The following is a 19,423-nucleotide window of genomic DNA, read 5'->3' as shown; positions in this document are numbered from 1 at the left end:
TAGACACAGATAGAATTTTTTCTTTGATCCTCCAAAAAAAGCACTGGAGTGTCCCTGCACCCCTTGTGACTTCTTATGACACTCCAGTTGGGAATCACTACTCTAGAGGGCCCAGGCTGTGACACAATAATGGGCCCCAGAGATCTAACAGAAGCCAATCACTTGCTACTAGAGATGAGTGAGCATACTCGCTAAGGCAAACTACTCGGGCGAGTCTTGTCCTTAGCAAGTACCTGCCCACTTGTCTCTAAAGATTTGGGTGCCGGCGGGGGGCGGGGAGCGGTGGGGGAGAGTGGGTATGAGCTATTTGGGGCAACTTTGTACTTACAATTTATAAACTCATGCAAAATCCAGACCTTATTAAAATTCCTTTAGTTCTATTTCCCCTTTCCTCCTCTATATACATTTACAGATAGTGAGATTAGATAGGTTAATAGTCAATACAGTAGAGAACAGATAGACCAATTTACTAATTAGATTTAAATAACCAGCAGGGTTGTTAATCCAGGGATCTTGTAGTCAGGTGGGAACTTTCAAAATGTTGATCCAGGGATTATTCTGACCGCCATTATGGAATTGGGAAGGATTTTTTTCCCCCTAAATGGGTAATTCGCTTCTGTCTCATTGGGTGTATTTTGCCTTCCTCTGGATCAACAAGTGTATGTGGGGGGTGTGGGGGAATCAGGCTGAGCTAGATAGACATTGTCTCCTTTTGGCCTAACATACTATGTTACTAATGTAGGGGTCTATTTTTTTATAATTTTTTCTGCACATTAGTTGTGTAGAATCAGCTGATAGTAAAGGGGCAGCCAAATATTCTTGAAATGTGGATTTCAACATGCCAGGTCCTTTGTTCCACTTGGTGATAAGTAATATCAGAGGGTTTGGCAGCAACGTATCTCCATATGGGTCAATATACATGTTTATACGGGAGTGGATAGAGATACTGTAGCAGCTGTAATGCTCATTTGGCTGAAATAGGTGGAGAGAGAAGTGGCGCAAACCCACAATGAAGACTGAAGGCCTGGGAAGATACCCAGGTCTTAAAGTGCCTAAATTGGATATGGTAGATAACAGGAGGTGCTGCCACCCAGATTAACCCACCGATGGTGGGAGGGTAGTATATGCTTAAAGAAAAATCTGTTGTGTAGGCACAACTCTCCAGAGGTTCCAATAAAGGTAGCAGAACAATCGGATGAATATCCCACTTCTCGTTTTATTTAGAATGTTACAATTAAAATCCAGCTAATAAACGCGTTTCGGGGTGAACCCCTTCATCAGGAGTGCTGGGATGACTTCACTCTCAGGGAAGGGAACTCATAACCCTAAGTACTGGGTAATAGAGTCATGAGCTGGAGCACAGTGGATGTCCAAGGGAGAAGTTTCATATTAAACTTGCATATTAATAAATCTCTATGCGCAAGACACACACTGGCCTGATATGAACTTTCTGGTGATCGCTGAAGTTTGGAGTCTTGTGTCTTTAAGTGGCTGTAAGGTCGCGGTCCTTAGTACGTTTTTGTATTTTTTTTTCTCTCAATCTTTCATTTACTTATCCAAAGAACAAGTCCTCTGGAGAGCAAAAGTTCAGACGTTGTCTAACTGTACGAGCCGGAGTGTTTATTCTCCTCATGGACAACCCTTGGCAAATGTCTGGCATTCTTATGCCCCTTTTAGATGGGATGATTCTTGTTTGAATGAGCGAGTGACGTCCCTGCTAACTCATTCGCACTCATTCAGCCTGTTTAGGCAGGCAGATCATCGTTGGGACGCAACGATTTTTGGCGGATTTTCATCTCCATTTTTCAAAAGCCATCAATCACTCTTTTACTTTTCCGTCGACGCGGCCTTATAAGGGCTTGTTTTTTGCGTGGCGAACTGTAGTTTTTGATGGTGCCATTTTTGGGTACATAGACTATATTGTAAAATTTTTATTACTTTTTTTTAATGATAAAAGGGAGAGAAAGCGCATCAATTCTGCCATAGATTTTTTTTTTTACAGTATTAATCATGCAGCATAAATGACACAATCCATTTTTTCTGCGGGCCGGTATGGTTACAATGATACCAAAATTCTTATATTTTTTTTAGGTTTTTCCACTTTTCTGCAATAAAAATCCTTTTTTTTGGAAATTTTTTTTTCTCTATCGCTGAATTCAAAGTCCTATAACTTTTTTATTTTTCTATGTACGGAGCTCTGTGGTGGCTTATTTTTTGTAAGACGAGCTGTAGTTTTTATTGGTGCCATTTTGGGGAATATACGGCTTTTTTGATCACTTTTATTGCATTTTTTGGGAGGCAAAATGCTAAAAATTACCATTTTGCCTCTGTTTTTTTACGTTTTTTTTACGCTTTTTGTCGTGCAGAATAAAAAGTTATTGTACACGTCGTTACGGACGTGTCGATACCAAATTTGTGCCATTTTTATTTCTTTTTGCCTTTTTATGCTAATATGAGAAAAAGCATAAAAAAGGGTTTTTTTTACATTTTTGTTTTTTTTTACATTTTAATAATTTTTTATTTACACCATATATGTCCCTCTGGGGGACTTAAAGCACAGCACTGATGATCGCTGTGATAAGGCATGGCAGGACTTCTGTCCTGCCATGCCTTATCGCTTATACAGTGATCATAGGCTCTGGCAACACAGGATGCCGGTATCTGGCGTCCTGTTGCCATGGCAACAGGCCGGGCTCTCTGCGATTATATCGTGAGAACCCAGCAACTTCACAGAGAGAGCATTTAAACCAAATGATTTTCGTTCATTTTCACTCGTTTTAACGATTTTTTGAAGGATAATCGTTACATGTAAATGCGGAATTAGTACCATAAGGACTAAAAGCGAAGTCATTTATTCCTGCTAGAAAGAAAAATACAAAAAGTCCAACATATAGAGTGAACATAAAACGTGTTTACTGTGGAGACTCAATAGCGCGTCATACAGAAATTTCCAGACAATACAGAATTCATGACAATGTCTCATCAGATTTTCATGTTTGAACAGATTCTACTTAACAATAGTCACGGTAATTAGTCTGATTATGAGTAATTGGCGTGCTTGCCTTTTGCTGACTTGACGAACTGACATTCTCTGCAACATAAGCACATTCTAAAAAAACATGTGAAAGTGGCCACAATGTAAGCAAATGCAGGAGAAGCTCCCCTACTGCCCAATGCAGGGACTGCGGAATATGCCGCCCCCTACCATCAGGCCCTGAAGTTCAGCATCTGTTCTAGAGTGTATGCTGATTAGTAGGTTACTAGTAATTATTAGGAAATTATATAGTACCAGTGTTTATGGTGGTGCAATGATAGCTCTGCTACATGCACATCACGCACACAGCTCTGTTACATGCACGTCACACACACAGCTCTGCTGCATGTACATGACATACAGCTCTGCTACATACATTCTTCATACAACAGGGATCAAAAGCAGCACTGCAGAGTCCTGCACACACTGATCACCCCCTGGTCATGTGACCCTGGACTCCTCCCACACAGGTGACTGATCACATGATGGTGACATCATCATAGGTCCTGTAAGCACAGAGCTGCTGTAGGTGTTCGTTAGTATTCCATCCCCTACAAAGCCCTGCGGCCTCAGTTGCTATGGAAAGAAATACTAACGAACACGCTCAGCAGCTGTGTGCTTACAGGACCTGTGATGATGTCCCTGTCATGTGATCAGGGGAGAGGAATGTAATTCACTCAGGAAACCCATCACAGTCATATGATCAGGGGCGAAGCATGATTGTGATGTCATCAGAGGTCCTTCATCCGGAGTGAGTGAGCTACATGCTCCGCCCCTGATCACATGACGGTGATTTCATCACAGGTCCCTCATCCTGAGTGAGTTATGCATCCCCTACAAACCCCTGTGGTCTCAGCTGCTATGGAATAGGACCTTTGATTATATCATCGTCATGTGATCAGGGGAGGAGCATGTAGCTCACTCACTACGGATGGTAGCACAAACCCTTATTGAGAAGATTCTGATTTGGCTTCTAACTTTAGTCATGTCTTAAGGCCTGCGAGTTGGTCAGATATTGAGTTATAAGGTAGCACTGGAGAGAGACGGCTTTCCTTCTTCCTAGAGGAGAGTTCCTTTACATACCATTTTTCCCAGGGAGCATTGCCTGGGCTATAAGACTTCCAACGTCAATCTGGCTGTTCCACAAGGACTAGTTGTCGACATAAAAGGCGGCAAAGAAGACAGAATCCAGAGTAAACAGTTTACAGAAACGGTTTCTTCGGCAGCAATAGCCAAATATTTTATAAAGACCGGATTGTTTTCTGCCGTTCCTTATTCAGCAATATTTCCATTAAGAAAACCGTACAGTATTGTGCTTTACAAGATGAATTACCAGGGGAAAGGGAGGATGCCCAAGTACAATGGGGTCTTCAATGACTCCAGGCAAAACACAGTCATGTTCTCAACTTCCAAAAAGTAGTGTTATAACTGGCAGTTCTAAATCTGTTTATTGATGCTATAGTAATGAGCATGTTGTGCATTCAGGATGGTAGAACTTGTGTGAGCCAATTTTCCAGGGCACAGGAAGGGAGGACTGGTGGGTGGTGTTAAGTAATTATTGGCAAACGCCACCATAAATGTTAGAGGATGGTAACGGACAGTGAGGACTTCATAACTCATAATTCAAGTCGGAGCTTACAAAATCGACACTATTAAAAATATGGCGGACTTAAAGCCAAAGGAACTGAGTCAACTGGTCGAAAAAAAAAATTACAGTTGTAGTCAACAGGAGCCTTAAAAGAAATATGCAAGAAGGACAGCTTCACCGGCATCAGCAGGGAAAGGTTTACATCATATGAGCTATATGAAAAGGGTAGTCTCATCTACTAAAGTGATGGCATGTCAATACTATGGGATTACTTTGTAATCAGTAGGGGTCTGACCTTTTGGACCCTCCTTCACATTAATGGGGTGGAATCGCTCTTCACCCGCACAGTGCCTGCACCGGTCAACTGTTGTGCAGAGGAACTACATCATACCTTCATTCAAGTGAAGGGTCCAATCATTATGTCATCATTTTATAAGATATAACGAAAAAAGTTTAGTACGGTGTTAGCCAGTAGAGCAAAGTATGATTGTTCTCAGCAAGAGAAACCAAGTAATCTTGTAGATATGATACCCTTTAATGGCTAACAAAAATGCATGATGTTATAGCGAGCTTTCAAACCTACTCAGGGTTCTTCTTCAGGCCTGCTGTAAATGTGGACAGTGCTGGAAGCAGATAGTACTGTTTGTATTGCAGCGACCCAGGTTGGTACTGGACATTAGCTTAGCTATAGGGGTCGCAACTGTGCCCCGATGCAGAAGGGCGAGAGGCCCCCTTTGCCACAAGGGAATTGATGCGGTTCCTACCCCCCATACCCGAACGGTGTATTGACAGGGACCGCTGGCAAGCAGTGAAGAGGAAACCTGATCGCTGTTGCCCACTGTACATTTTCCAAATCCTTCACCTGTCTTCTGCTCTTAGTACTGAAGCTCTTGTAAAGCACCAGGAGAAGTATATACTCTGTACAGCAGCATCATTTCAACAATGAAGTTTCCCCTTCCCTGCATGCCGGAGGTCCAGAGCAGCACAAGGTTTGGTTTGTGGCTGGGTATTACTACATAATTTCTTATCAGTGTGCACAGTCAGTGGTGGTATCCATTGCGGATACTGGCACAGAGTGAAAAAGAAAACTGGCTACCTGAAATGGAAATCCTTTACAGGGGGTCTTTTAGTTTTGAGGTGCCACTATGACACCTATAGGGCTACAGAGGGGACTATTACTTTGCCGAGGCTCAGAGGGGACTTTGCTACTTTGAGAGGTCTCAATTACTTTGTGTAGGCACAGAGGCAGCTTTATTATTTTGACAGGCAGAGAGGAGGTATTATTTTTTAGTGACACAAAGTGGGCATTATTACCTTCCAGGAGGGCACAAAGGGGAATTATTACTGTGTAGTGGTTACAAAGGAGTGTACTATTAGGGTGGGTTACAACATAGGCATTGTTTCTTATTGCCACTATGGGGGAATTATTACTGTGAGGGGGCACTATTTCTTTGTGAAGCACAAAAGGATGCGGTGGTACTATATAGGGTACAAAGGCAGGCCCCATTACTATGTGGGATACTGAGAGTTTAATTGGGGTAGAAGCAGGATTTTAAGTGCAGAGATGAATTGTGACTGGACCCAGATAAAAAAGAAAGGTGAACGAATTCTAGTCAGATGAGACGTCACCTGTAATGACTGGAGGTAACTGAACTGTAATCACTATCACTGCGTAGAGCTAATATTTGACTATTATATGACAATAGCATTATTTACAAGTATATGTACTCTTATAAATTAGACAAAAAATGTCTCTGCATGAACAAAGTGTTATTTGCTTATAGCTCTGTCCATACTGACAGCGGGCTGGGTGATCAACTGATCAGCGGGAATCCTGAGCAACACCTTTAAGTATCTCATTTAATTGATAATAATTGGTGAATCATACATATGTACTTGGGTTGAGGACACACATACCGTGTTTCCCCCAAAATAAGACAGGGTCTTATATTTATTTTTGCTCCAAAATATTTCTTTTTTACATGTATATCTGCCTGGACACCATTTAAAAATCATGCTAGGGCTTATTTTCAGGGTAGGTCTTATTTTCAGGGAAACGGGGTAGAGGCAGCCAAGTGCAGTCGCAAATCATGCCCACACGTGGTGACAAATGGCCGCGAAAGTTTGCCGCGATACCTGCAAAATCATGTGACCATTCGCCACCGCATCTGACCATGGTTTATGGCTGCTACTATGTGTGTCCTAAGCAGTTGAGCTAAGCAGTTGAGTTTTGTAAACACGTTTCCCAATCTTGATCAATAAGGCTGGAGTGTGACCCTGTCATTAAACAAAGTGTGTTCACCCAACTTTCTAAGAAATTTAGAAAAAAGGGAACAAAAAGAAAGATGTTCCTAATTTGTTGTCTCCTGTTTGGATCAGACTGAAAATATGCAATCCGACACGTGACTATTGCAAAATACTGGCATGCAGGTTATTATTCCGATTCAGTATGTCAACAGAATCCTCCGACTTCCAAACAAAAAAACCCAAAAACATTCACGTTCAAACAAGTAAAGCTCTTCATTATATACAAGGCCAGTCAAAACAATCCACGGGTCATCGCTGTGTCTCTTAGTTCTGCTGACTGGATTAAGCACAGCAGCACAGTGTAGATCTATATAAGTAACATAAATCTACTAATAATACAACAAAGCCTTTTCTGCTATTAAGGACTGTGCTATTTGGATCGGCCAACCAATTAACGACATAGAGTACAATGAACTTTTCTAAGCAAGACGCTAGCAAATAAACCAAGAAATACAAAACTTATAGGACTTTGGGCACTTGGGTCACTTTTCTATAGAGTGTTCCCAGATCTGAAATGAACGCCATTATGTCACAATTACACCACAAAGTATAAAGAAGATATACATGAACACTTGAAAGATCTCTCATTCTAGGGGTCAATTCCAATGCCCCTCTAAGGCTAGTTTCAGATGTTTAGAAGAAAATGTAGCTGTAATTTAGCATCTGTAGTGTGTCCAAAAGGCCCAAACCTACCGTGGTTCTACTTTACCAAGCTTAGATTTCCCAATTTAGGCCTCATGTCCACGGGCAAAATAAGAATTAAAATCCGCAGCGGATTTTAACTCTTCTCCTGCCCGCGGATCCGCATCCCATAGGGATGCATTGACCACCCGCGGGTAGATAAATACCCGCGGATGGTCAATAAAAGTGATTTTAAAAAAAATGGAGCATGAAAAAATCTGGACCATGCTCCATTTTCGTGTGGGTCTCCCGCGGGGACGGCTCCCGCGGGCTTCTATTGAAGCCTATGGAAGCCGTCCGGATCCGCGGGAGACAAAAATGGGAATTACTCACCTGCTCCGGATCTTCCCTTCGCCGCGTCTTCTTCTCTCCGTCGGCATATTAGCACTTTCTGCTTGGTTAAGCAGCGCTGCTGATTAGAGCCACCTGATTGGCTCTTCAGCACCAAGTGACTACAATCAGCGTGCACGCTGCGTAGTCACGTGGTGCCGAAGAGCCAATCAGGTGGCTCTAATCAGCAGTGCTGCTTAACCTAAGCAGAAAGTGCTAATATGCTCTCCGTCGCGGCTGGATCTTTTTTTCTTCGGGCCGGCGCATGCGCGGGGTACGCAACCAACGTGCCCTGCGCATTCGCCGGGTCGAAGAAAGAAGATCCGGCCGCGACGGAGAGAAGATGAAGCAGCGGCGAAGAGAAGATCCGGAGCGGGCGAGAGGTGAGTAAATTCTTATTTTTATGCCTCATGTCCGCGGGGCAGGAGGGACCCGCTACGGATTCTACATGGAGAATCCGTAGCGGGCCTGATTTTCCCCGTGGACATGAGGCCTTAGTAGACCGTTGGGACATCTAGGTACTGTAATGCGGTTATAATATAAACATTAAAATTTAACCATTTTACAGCTGTCTGTTAGTGGTCTTATACCCATAATGTCTCTGCTGCTTGCAAATTGCTCGTTGTTAAAGGGGTTGTCCCGCGAAACAAAGTTGGGGTATACACTTCTGTATGGCCATATTAATGCACTTTGTAATGTACATTGTGCATTAATTATGAGCCATACAGAAGTTATTCACTTACCTGTTCCGTTGCTGGCGTCCCCGTCTCCATGGTGCCGTCTAATTTTCAGCGTCTAATCGCCCGATTAGACGCGCTTGCACAGTCCGGTCTTCTCCGTGTTAAATGGGGCCGCTCGTGCCGGAGAGCGCTCCTCGTAGCTCCGCCCCGTCACGTGTGCCGATTCCAGCCAATCAGGAGGCTGGAATCGGCAATGGACCGCACAGAGGACCTGCGGTCCACCGAGGGTGAAGATCCTGGCGGCCATCTTCGCAAGGTAAGTAAGAAGTCACCGGAGCGCGGGGATTCGGGTAAGTACTATCCGGGTTTTATTTTAAACCCCTGCATCGGGTTTGTCTCGCGCCAAACGGGGGGGCTATTGAAAAAAAAAAACCCCGTTTCGGCGCGGGACAACCCCTTTAACTGACTGAAATGACACTGACACCTACAGCACACTGATGAGGGGCAAACACCCCAAAACAGCCGTCTGTGTATGGATTCTGGCTTGGTTTCCTATTCCCAATCATCGTTTTACAGACTTGTTAAAAAGTCGTACATTGATTTGTAGGAATGCTGCTATCCAATAGGTGGCGCTGCAGAGGTATTGTTCCATCTCCTCACTCACTTTTCAGGCGTCTTCTCACACCCCTTCTGGGTGCTCTCCTTGGGTGAGACCAGGGGTGTAACTATAGAGGATGCAGGGGTGCGGTTGCACCCGGGCCCAAGAGCCATAGGGGGCGCATAAGGCCTCTCTTCTCCATATAGGGAGCCCAGTACTATGAATATAGCATTATAGTTGGGGGCCCTGTTACAAGCTTTGCATCGGGGCCTGGGAGCTTCAAGTTACGCCTCTGGGTGAGACAATGCCATCCCCCAACCAACTCACCCCCTAGGTGCCCCCACACACTTTTTGGGTGCTCTCCTTAAGGAGAGACGACACCTCTCTTGACGCACTTATAAGACTCTAAAACGATGATGTACATAATGGATTTCCCCTATCCTATACATTTCACCTAGGGTAGATAAAGCAAAATGATTCAGACACCAACATTGTGCCACAGAAGTAAAAATGTATATAATGTCCATGCTCCAGTGACCTAGTGAAAAATATTTAACAGGGCCCCCAACCATGATGCCTCATTCACAGTACTGGTCTTCTCAGATGGACCTTTCATTCAGGTGCATTGCCTGCAGAAGTAGTGACTCAATCAACTTTCCAAAGCATCTATAAAGACATCAAAAGCACTTTGTGGCTTTCTCCCGCATGCCAAAGAGTGAGGCGTTATTTCAAACGCTCATTGGGTAGGAGTTTCCATGCAAGAATGAGTATCGAATACAAGTACCTCGTATAACCAGTCAAGATTAAAGAGGACCTGTCAACTCCTCTGAGAAGCAGTGCATGCTGAATAGGTTTACAGCCGTGCCCCTGCCAATTGCAGCTCTGTTTTTACTTTTGCCACTTTGAATACTTGCAATGGCCCCCATTAGTTTTGGAGCCAGATGCTAGTCTTTTCTCAAGTGGGCAGCCTCCACTGCCTAGTGTCATTTGATTGACAGTACATGGTGGAGACTGCCCACTTCACAATGGACTAGTTTTGGACTATGAATGAAAGGAAGCATTGTTTTAGCCCCCATCCTATAAAACAAAAATAAAAACTGTACTGGAATGAACGGAGGTATTTCTGAAAAAGTATGCAGCTCCCTTTCTCAGGGGATGTCACAGGTCCTCTTTAACCCTTTGCAATCCAATTTTGGATTCAGGGTTTCCTAGGGGGCTTTCGCTTTCTGCCATTATACAATGGCGCCATCTGCTGTCTAGAGCCAGTACTGTGGTATGTGACATGCTGGAGAGGCCCCCCCGACAATAGAGCGGCCAGTAATATACAGTAAGAATACCCTGACGGACGTCTTCTGACATCGGAGCTGCACAGCCTTCAATCAGAATGTCTTCGGACGTCAGACAGTGGATTGGAAAGGGTTAATAATGCCAAACGCTAGTTATTAGGGTGAAAGTAGGTAAATCGAATGGGATACAAATATAAAGACGGTAAGGCTTTCCTAGTACAGCATTCCAGCTCTGAGAGACCACTAGTTTTAGGATTGTAACTTGTATTTGTATTTTCTTAGGGTGGACCCTGTGGTTTTCACTTGGCCTACTTTCTTTGACTTTATCTTTCAGAATGCTGCACATCTGCCAGAAGTTTGCTTAACAAAGAAAAAGAGTTTAATTTCTAGAGTTATTTAGAGGACTCCGCAGCCAAGTAAATCCTTGTCATTTTGAACTTTCCACGCAATGACCATTGTTTAAAACCGCTTCTCTGCTGCAGAGTCAATAACCTCATGGTTATATGCAAAGCAAAGACATGGAGCATAGGCCTTCCAGTGAGCAAATGTGACACTATAAATCTGGATGAGCACTTACAGATACAGTGAGACAGTTCTTAAGTTATTGAGACCACCACAAAAACACCATCGTCTCAGACGGGGAAGACTGTGCAGAGAAGTCATATGATTTTCTGGCTTCAGTCTTGTTTAGACTAGTAAGTCCTAAACATCCACTAGCACACCAAGTATAGAAATGAATACCTTAGCTGGGACACTTAGAAGAATCCAGCCAGTGGGCCAGTAAACAGTCAGGAATGTGCCCTGTCTGTGGACGTGACGGAGGAACTAGTGAAAACATGTTATTATACTGTAAGCTAGTCTACCTTCTCTTCAAACAAAAGCTGGACAGACATCTGTCTGGGATGAGTTAGTGAATCCTGCATGGAGTATGAGGTTGGACCCGATGACCCTGGAGGTCCCTTCCAACCACTGGCGTAACTATAGGGGATGCAGTTTCTCCATATAGGGAACCCAGTACTACGAATAAAGCATTATAGTTGGGGGCTCTGTAACTGGTTTTGCATTGGGGCCCAGGAGCTTCAAGTTACGCCTCTGGGTGAGACAATGCCATCCCCCAAGGGGTGTTAAGGGGCTAAGAGAAGTTGGGGGGCCCCCAAGGTAAACTTTTGCACCCGGGCCCATGAGCCTTTAGCTAGGCCCCTGCTTCCAACCCTACCATTCTATCAGTAATGTCAGAAATAGTGTTGAGTGAACCAAACCAGTAGAACCCTGTTTCGGATCGACTTTGCTAAAGGTTTGGTTCGACATGAACCCAAACCAATATTTTAGCAAAGTTCTACCAGAAAAAAAGCGTTCTAAAGGTTAAATTTGCTCAACACTGGTCGTAAACACTGGTGTATAATACTGTCCAAGAGCCATAAAAGCCTTGGATAACATTCTAAGAGTGTGGTACGGGGCTTTTACCAGTTTTGGTGAACTTCTGGTTTGGTTTGAACTAATTCAGAATGAACTTTTTGCAAAAGTTTGGCAAACCAACCTTTTCAAAAGTTCACTCATCACTAGTCAGGAAGGTGGTGTAACAGACCTTACTCCATTACAATGTAATTGCTTAGATATAATAAGCAGCATGGCTTGTGTTCATAGCTTTTCCTGTGTCATCTTACTCCTTAGCATTGCAGACATTTAAAGTCAAATTCTGGTAAAGTTGCATAGGGGCACCTGTTTAAGAGCAAAAATAAATGTATTTGTACAAGAAGCCTATGAAAGAGCCACTTGTAAGAGTTGTGACTTCCCATGCCTTTTAGAACAGGTAACAGGGGCGTAACTATAGAGGATGCAGGGGATGCGGTTGCACCCAGGCCCAGGAGCCTTGGGGGGCCTATAAGGCCTCTCTTCTCCATATAGGGAACCCAGTACTATGAGTAAAGCATTATAGTTGAGGTCCCTGTTACAAGTTTTGCATCGGGGCCCGGGAGCTTTAAGTTATGCCTCTGACAGGTAACCATCGGCCCCATATCAAAACGTAAGCATTGGAGACGCAATTCTGCTATGAACACCATTAGCAGCGAGTTAAAAAATGGAAAAGTTAGTATTGTTGTGGTCATTACCCACTGACGGTGCTCTGCATTCCACTATGAAGGCTTAACAAGACAGCACCTATGAATTGCAGCAGACAACCCTTTTTGAAGCTGACTTTGGGGCAAATCACTTGCCTAAATGGGTATTCCCATTTCAGCCAATTATAGTTGAGATGGGAATATCTGTCTATCAGTCGCGACCACTGGTAGCCAGAATTACAGAAACAGCTAAACTGGCTGTTCCATGCTCTTTCAGCAACTCTCATAAAAATAAGAGGAGTAATAGAAATGGTGTGGAACAGCCAATGTGGTTGTTTCCACATTCTCTCCCATCTCAGAGGAGGTGTGTTTTTGCAGGAGTGGCACTTTAAGAAGCCCTGATCTATTAACCTTCATTTAAAAAAAGACCTGTGCGTATGTATATGTTCTGTACAGATGTAGAGTGGGCTTTAGGATAAATTGATCTTTTAGATCTCAAGTCCCTAATTAAACATGGTTTGCAAAAGACATTACAGTACATGAATATCGCCTGCAAGAAACCCTGTTTACATAGTTTTATAGGGCTTATAGATCATCGCTTCACATTCTCACGTCCATTAAAAAAAATATGGTTTGTGCATAAATATACCGTATGTACAAGAGAGGCTAGCATAGAATATTATACAGCTACAGTAAGTGTTGCAATGTAAAATTTGTGACAACTCAGCACCTAATCACCCATCATGTAGACCAGTCTGCTTGTGCGATTACATACAATACCCATATGGATGGCATACAGAAATACATCTCTATGAACATATACAATGCCTATGGATAGTGGACTTATGTATACAACCATCCCTTTATTCCAAGGTCTGTAAGATTACCAATGGGGGAAGAAACTTTTAACTAAGCCTATTAGGACACAAAAAAGACATGTTCTGTTAATTGCACCAATATTTCAAGATTCCTCTTACAACATCTGGCCTAAAAATGTTGTAATAGCATATATAAAACACTGTCGAGAAACCTGAAGAACATCTCGAACATTAGGAAATGAATCTGATTGGTCGGTTACTGCATCCAATGAACTGTAACCAAGACCTAACTGTACTTTGATTATATTTAACCAGGTTCTAGAGGTGTAACTTCAAGCTCTTGGATCCACCCCCCCTCCCCAACTATCAATGTGCTATTTATAGTACCTCTACCCCCTTATTTGACAAATGGATCATTGGGCCCCTTCAAACACCAGGGTCCCCTGCACCCTCCACAGTTAGACCTTTATATGTCGGGCGTTTAGTATCAATGATCTATCATCATGATAGGTCATTAATAGTAGATCAACAGGGGTCCGCCGTTCAGGATCCCCACCGATCAGTTGATCCTCCTCTCCACTGTTAGTGCAGCAGGGCCAGATGTTCATATTGATGGTCAGAGCAAGAAGTGTAATAGAAGGCAATTGAAATCAATAGCAGCGATGCTTTCCATTAAACTTCTGACTCTAACTACAATGAGGAGCTAGAAGTGTAATAGAAGACATTGCTCCCATTGATTTCAATGGTACCAATGCCTTTTATTAAACGTCCAGCTTTGACCACCGATGCAGACGTCAGGCCCAGCTGCACTGACAGCTGGAGGTAGGATCAGCAGGGAGCCTGAGTGGCAGATCCCTGACAATCAACTATTGATGGCTCATCCTGAGGATAGGTCATCAATAGTAAATGCCTGAAATACTCCTTTAAGAATACATGCATTTCAGGTAACATAAAGGGAGTTTTGAGCTTTGTATGACATTGGCATTTTGTAAAAAGCAATCATGCTAAAGACTTCGGCATCTGCATGTAGTCTTGTATGAGTAACAAGATCTAGAATGCCAAAGGAGTACTCTAAGTTCTTTAGGAAAACAAGTACTATACGGATAGTGGCAAAACTTATTAAAGAGCAGGTTTACTGTGATTTGTAGAAGAAGTAGGTAGTGGCAGGTCTCCTCCATCACTGCTACATTTCAGCATAGCCAAACTCACTAATATAGATTATGGTACCATTTGGTTCGCTAGTGATTGAGACTGGAAACACGGGAGCTGCGTTGGTTTATATTCACTTAGGGCTCATATCCATAGGCGGGTTGGATTCCGCATGGTGGAGCCCGCAGAGGAATCTGACCCTGCCCGCAGCAGCAACCCTGCGAACCTTTCTGTGTCTTCTTTTTTCAGTACTACGGATGTGTGCTGAAGTGCCGTCCGGCGCACATGCAGTTTTTGTTTTCTTTTAAACTCCTGCTTTTCCGCGGAATCCGCGGTCTGTCCGCAGTGTCAACTGCAGACGGGCAGCAGATTGGACGGCTTCCATTGACTTCCCTATGGGCGGCTCGAACTGCGGATCTTCCACGCGGTGCCCCGCGCGGATTCCGCACATCAAATCTGCCCATGGACCATGGGCCTAAGTATGCAAATTGCAGATGGTACAATACCTCTGTAGCACCACCTGTTGGAAGGCAACTTCCCTGTAAACCAAGGTTATCCCAGTACAGTTTGCCGTTTTAGGATTCTTGTCTCTCGTTGCTGCAGTATAGAGTCCTGGGCGAGAGGCCTATGATGTGGGTCAGGATGGTACAATGTTTCTCCTTTTGGAGAGTGCCACACTCCATTGTACCACGTGACATCTACATATCAAATTTCCCAGAGGATCACTGCATGGCCTGTAAGTCCCCTTAAAGGGGTTTTCCCACAACTTCAAAAGGACTTCACAACTACTCAGTCCTTCCTGGTTGCTGCTGACCAGGACATGTGACTGCTGCAGCCAACCACAGCAGTGACCTCCTATAGCCAGTGATTGGCTGCAGCAGTCACACTTCCTGGTCAACCGCAACCAGGAAGTACAGAGTGGTTGAGAAATAATTTTAAGTAGTGGGAAAACTTCAAGTCTACTTAGTACTCTCCCCAAAAAAATAATCCATACCCCTCAGAACCCATACTACTCACCCTGCCAACCAAAACCCTACTGTACACTGAGAGGGGCAAAAAAAACAAAATAGCCAGTTTGTACATGGTTATCTTTATCCTTCCGGAGAAGTCTTGGTTTATTATCCTTAGTCATGTTACAAGGAGGTCAGACATTGACTTATAGAGAAGCTACCTTCCAATAGATGGCGCTGCAGAGGCATTCTACCATCTTCCTTTACAACCCAACTTTCCCAGAGGAACAATGCATGGTCTATATGTCTCCTTATGTCCACTTGTACTTCTACAAAGAAAACCAATACCCCTCCTGACTATAAGTATAGTATTATTTGCTAAAGCCTTCTTAATGATTGCTAAAAGACTACTTCTCTACCATTGTACAAGTTATAAGGGAGGAAATGGACTTGGGTAATAACAATATGTCCCAAATGGGTGATGGACTATCATAGGCTCAGTGGCACCACATACAAACTGGCACGATTTCTGTAATTCTCCATTGTGCTAGCAAAATCTCCAACATTACTGGCTCATGCTGTATGGAACAAACTGCCAATCCCTTCTTCCTAAAATATATATTTTTTCTAACCCAGGCAGCAAAAACGTTTGCTGACACTCTGATTTCAGATCTCCACCCACCGCTTCTATCCCGACCGCAGAAAGAAAAACTGATCGTTGAACTGATCTTCCAAGACAGACTGCCACATTTACAGGAGTTCTGGATACTAGCCTGTAATACGCACAATGAGACAGCTCAGCGGCATGTAGCAACAAAAGCCCGATACAAATGTACAGTCCGCGGTGTAAAGCGATACTTGCAGAACTAAAAGAAAAAAAAAAACACAACGAGCTAGAATGTAAACACACATGGTATTAACTAAATGCTCAGCCGGAACCACTGCGCTGTCTGCTTATGTCACCACGGTTGGAAAGACATAACAGCAGCCAATCGTTGAGATGCTTAGTTTTTCATTTACTAGGAGCCATATAATAACAATAGACAAGTAACGAAACACGAGCTGATGTATGAATTAGTTTTGCAGGCCTTGAATGCAATAGGAACTTGTGCGTTGCGTGCCAAAAATGACAGCTATCCCCTTCTTTGTGTTTATAGATCCTTCCATCCAATACACGTCGTAGGAGCCTGACTGCACAATCCAGAAACAGTCAAACAATGCCTGGCTCTTAGGTTGCTTGCGTAAGAAACCCCCCCAAAAAAACTTGCTACATTGTTAACGATTAATTATTTGACAATGGATAAAACTCTTACAGCTGTTTCAATTGGCAAGTGACACCCATACAAATATGTAGGTGGTGCCCCTAAAGTTAAAAACAGTGATGCAATATTACTAATCCATACATAAAGGCATTGGAGACATTCTTACAGAGCAAGGCAATATTTTTGGCTCGGAGCCCAAATCAACTAGGGAAACGTTTTAACTCCTAAGCCAAGTTCAGTACCAGATGTAGTTAATGTACAGCCCTGCAGATGGGAGGGGAGAAGAGAATAGAGAATCGAGACAAAAAGTGGAGATGAAAAAAAATTATATATATATATACATAAAGTTTTCTTACCGCTTTCGTTTTTCTCTATGACATCCACAAGCTCCCCAGCTTTTAGACTGATCTCAGAGTTTTCTTGCTTCTCATAGTTGGACACCACAACATACTGGTCCAAGATCATGGGTTCAGAGTTACCATCAGCACCTGGGGATGGGAAAAAGCAAGCCGTAAGCCATCTTCCAGACATCGCTCCTCGAGAGCGACCTACGTCCATTCGATTCATGATAGGCCAACTTGTCAACAGATCGTAGCCAATCAGAATACAATGTTGGCTTGCAGCATAGGTCCAAAGGGCTGGCCATATAGATGTCTCCCTTTCTGGCCCTTGAAAAAGGAGCAAGGAGGAACATTTGATGGAAAAGGAAAAAGAAAAAAAAAAGTATGGTAGAGAAAGTTGGGTTAATCAATCACAGGGCCTCATGTCGGAGGTGGTTCAGATCTTCGTAGTATGACAAGCGATGACTAAGAAATTTTAAAAAAGGGAATAGAGAGTGGAATTGCAGCTAAAACCCCGTGTAAACTAATAGAGAAAGTAAACGGCTCTACTCTGCAAGGAAAAGTGCTTTCTCTTATGACTCCAGCTGGAAGCCAAGAGGGGACTGTAGACGCCAATCATATTCATTTGCACTGGAGTTCTTAAACAGAAACACATGAGTAAAACTGAGTAAGGAGGGAGGGAGGGGAGGGAATAGCTCAAAGGAGGGGGGAATAGAGAGAAAGGAAGGAGGAGAAGGTCTGCACACTGTTTACTTCAAGCAGCAGACGTAAGCGCCAGATTCTTTCGAAGAGGATTTTCCATATATACATTCTGCAAAGGTCCTTCAACTTTTTGTTAATTTAACTCCTTTAGATAAGTGGCATGCTGAATAATAAGCAATCTGCATGTTTATACAAGTTTCCAGTGTTGGGTCTATTCACTAAACAATGGATATACACAATCTAAAAAAGTTCATGTCACGTTCTAACATTATCTATCTCCTTGTGGATTTGTTACCGGTACCAAACAGAGACCAGCTGTCAACTGTACGGGAATAGTGGCCCAGAGTTGTAATATACCATTTCTGTTAGGAATGAAATGACTGCAACAAATCGGTTATCGAAAGAAATACACTTGAGGTATACTGATTAAATATGTCATAATTGTCTGATTGGAGGAGGGTGGTCTGACCAACACTGACCACTAAGCTGAGCAAAATGAAAAAAATGGAGGATGGTCAACTTTGGTGAACAGGGTTGCCGGACCTGCAATCTCCTTCAGTAGTGTTAGCCATCACCTTTTTGTTTTGGTTATCACTTTTGCTCAATTTGTCACATACGAGGATGCCGCCACCAGCCCAGACCAGGGGCTAGCTGCATCTGAGTTCAAGAGATTACTATTAGAGATGAGCGAACGTACTCGTTTAGGGCGATGTCGCAATCGAGCACCGCTGTTTTCGAGTAACTGACTACTCGGGCGAAAAGATTCTGGGGGCGCTGGGGGTGAGTGGGGGGGGGGGGGGAGAGGGAGCTCCCCCCTGTTCCCCACTGCTACCCCCGCTCCACCATATCGCCCCCCCCCCCCGTATCTTTTCGCCTGAGTAGTCAGTTACTCGAAAAAAGCGCTGCTCGATTGTGAAATCGCCCTAAACGAGTATGTTTGCTCATTTCTAATTACTATACAATACCTGGATAAGCACAATTTGACAAGGTGAGTGTAATTCCTAAAGCGCCTACCCTTGCCTCCTCTTCTGCACCAGTGATTTCCGCACTGTGGAGCACCTTTTGTTTTTATTTTTGTTTCTAGTCCCCACTAAAATTAAGCGGCTCTTGTGCTTCTTCCATTGGCCAAACTCAGGTGATGCAATGTTGGCCTACTACAGTCAACAGATTAACTGAACGTCTGCCAATGGGAGCCAAAAAGGAATCTTTGACCGTATGACTCTGTGCCATTTCTTCCTTATAGTAATAGGGCCAGAAGTTTGATTCCAAGGATGTCACATCAAACTACTAACAACCACTTGACCGTGAGTATGTATGTTTGTGTGTGCTGCTCATGCTCCGCTCCTGGTGACATCATTGCAGGTCCTACAGCATATATAAAACACAGAGCCTGACCGACAGAAGAACAACAAACTTCAGGCTCTTGGAAGGGGAGGACAAAAATAGCAAAATGAGAATACAACTAAGCCATTATTATCTCAGACACAACTCAGCGGTCCTGACAGAAGACATCGACCTACCGCCACCACAGAGATCCAGTGGGCTGAAGAACCTACGGTGACATCACCGTTGTGGGAGGAGCCATTGTGCAGTTTAGTAAAAGAGATCTGGTGGGCTGAAGGACCTGTGGTGACATCACT

General features: G+C 43.6%; 1 protein-coding gene across 5 annotated transcripts in view; it reads right to left on the bottom strand.

Moving 5' to 3' along the window:
* Positions 1-19,423, bottom strand: part of SH3PXD2A (SH3 and PX domains 2A) — a 327,632-nt gene that overhangs the window by 74,500 nt on the left and 233,709 nt on the right. For all 5 annotated transcript variants that reach the window (XM_066600881.1, XM_066600883.1, XM_066600884.1 and 2 more), the window contains one exon: positions 17,097-17,228. In XM_066600881.1, coding sequence (XP_066456978.1) covers positions 17,097-17,228 — 132 coding nt within the window. The remainder of the gene's footprint in view (positions 1-17,096; positions 17,229-19,423) is intronic.

The sequence above is a fragment of the Eleutherodactylus coqui genome, chromosome 4 (assembly GCF_035609145.1).
Source record: "Eleutherodactylus coqui strain aEleCoq1 chromosome 4, aEleCoq1.hap1, whole genome shotgun sequence".
Classification (NCBI taxonomy): domain Eukaryota; kingdom Metazoa; phylum Chordata; class Amphibia; order Anura; family Eleutherodactylidae; genus Eleutherodactylus; species Eleutherodactylus coqui.
The sequence above is the reverse complement of the archived record's forward strand: the minus strand, read 5'-3'. Positions and strand labels throughout refer to the sequence as shown.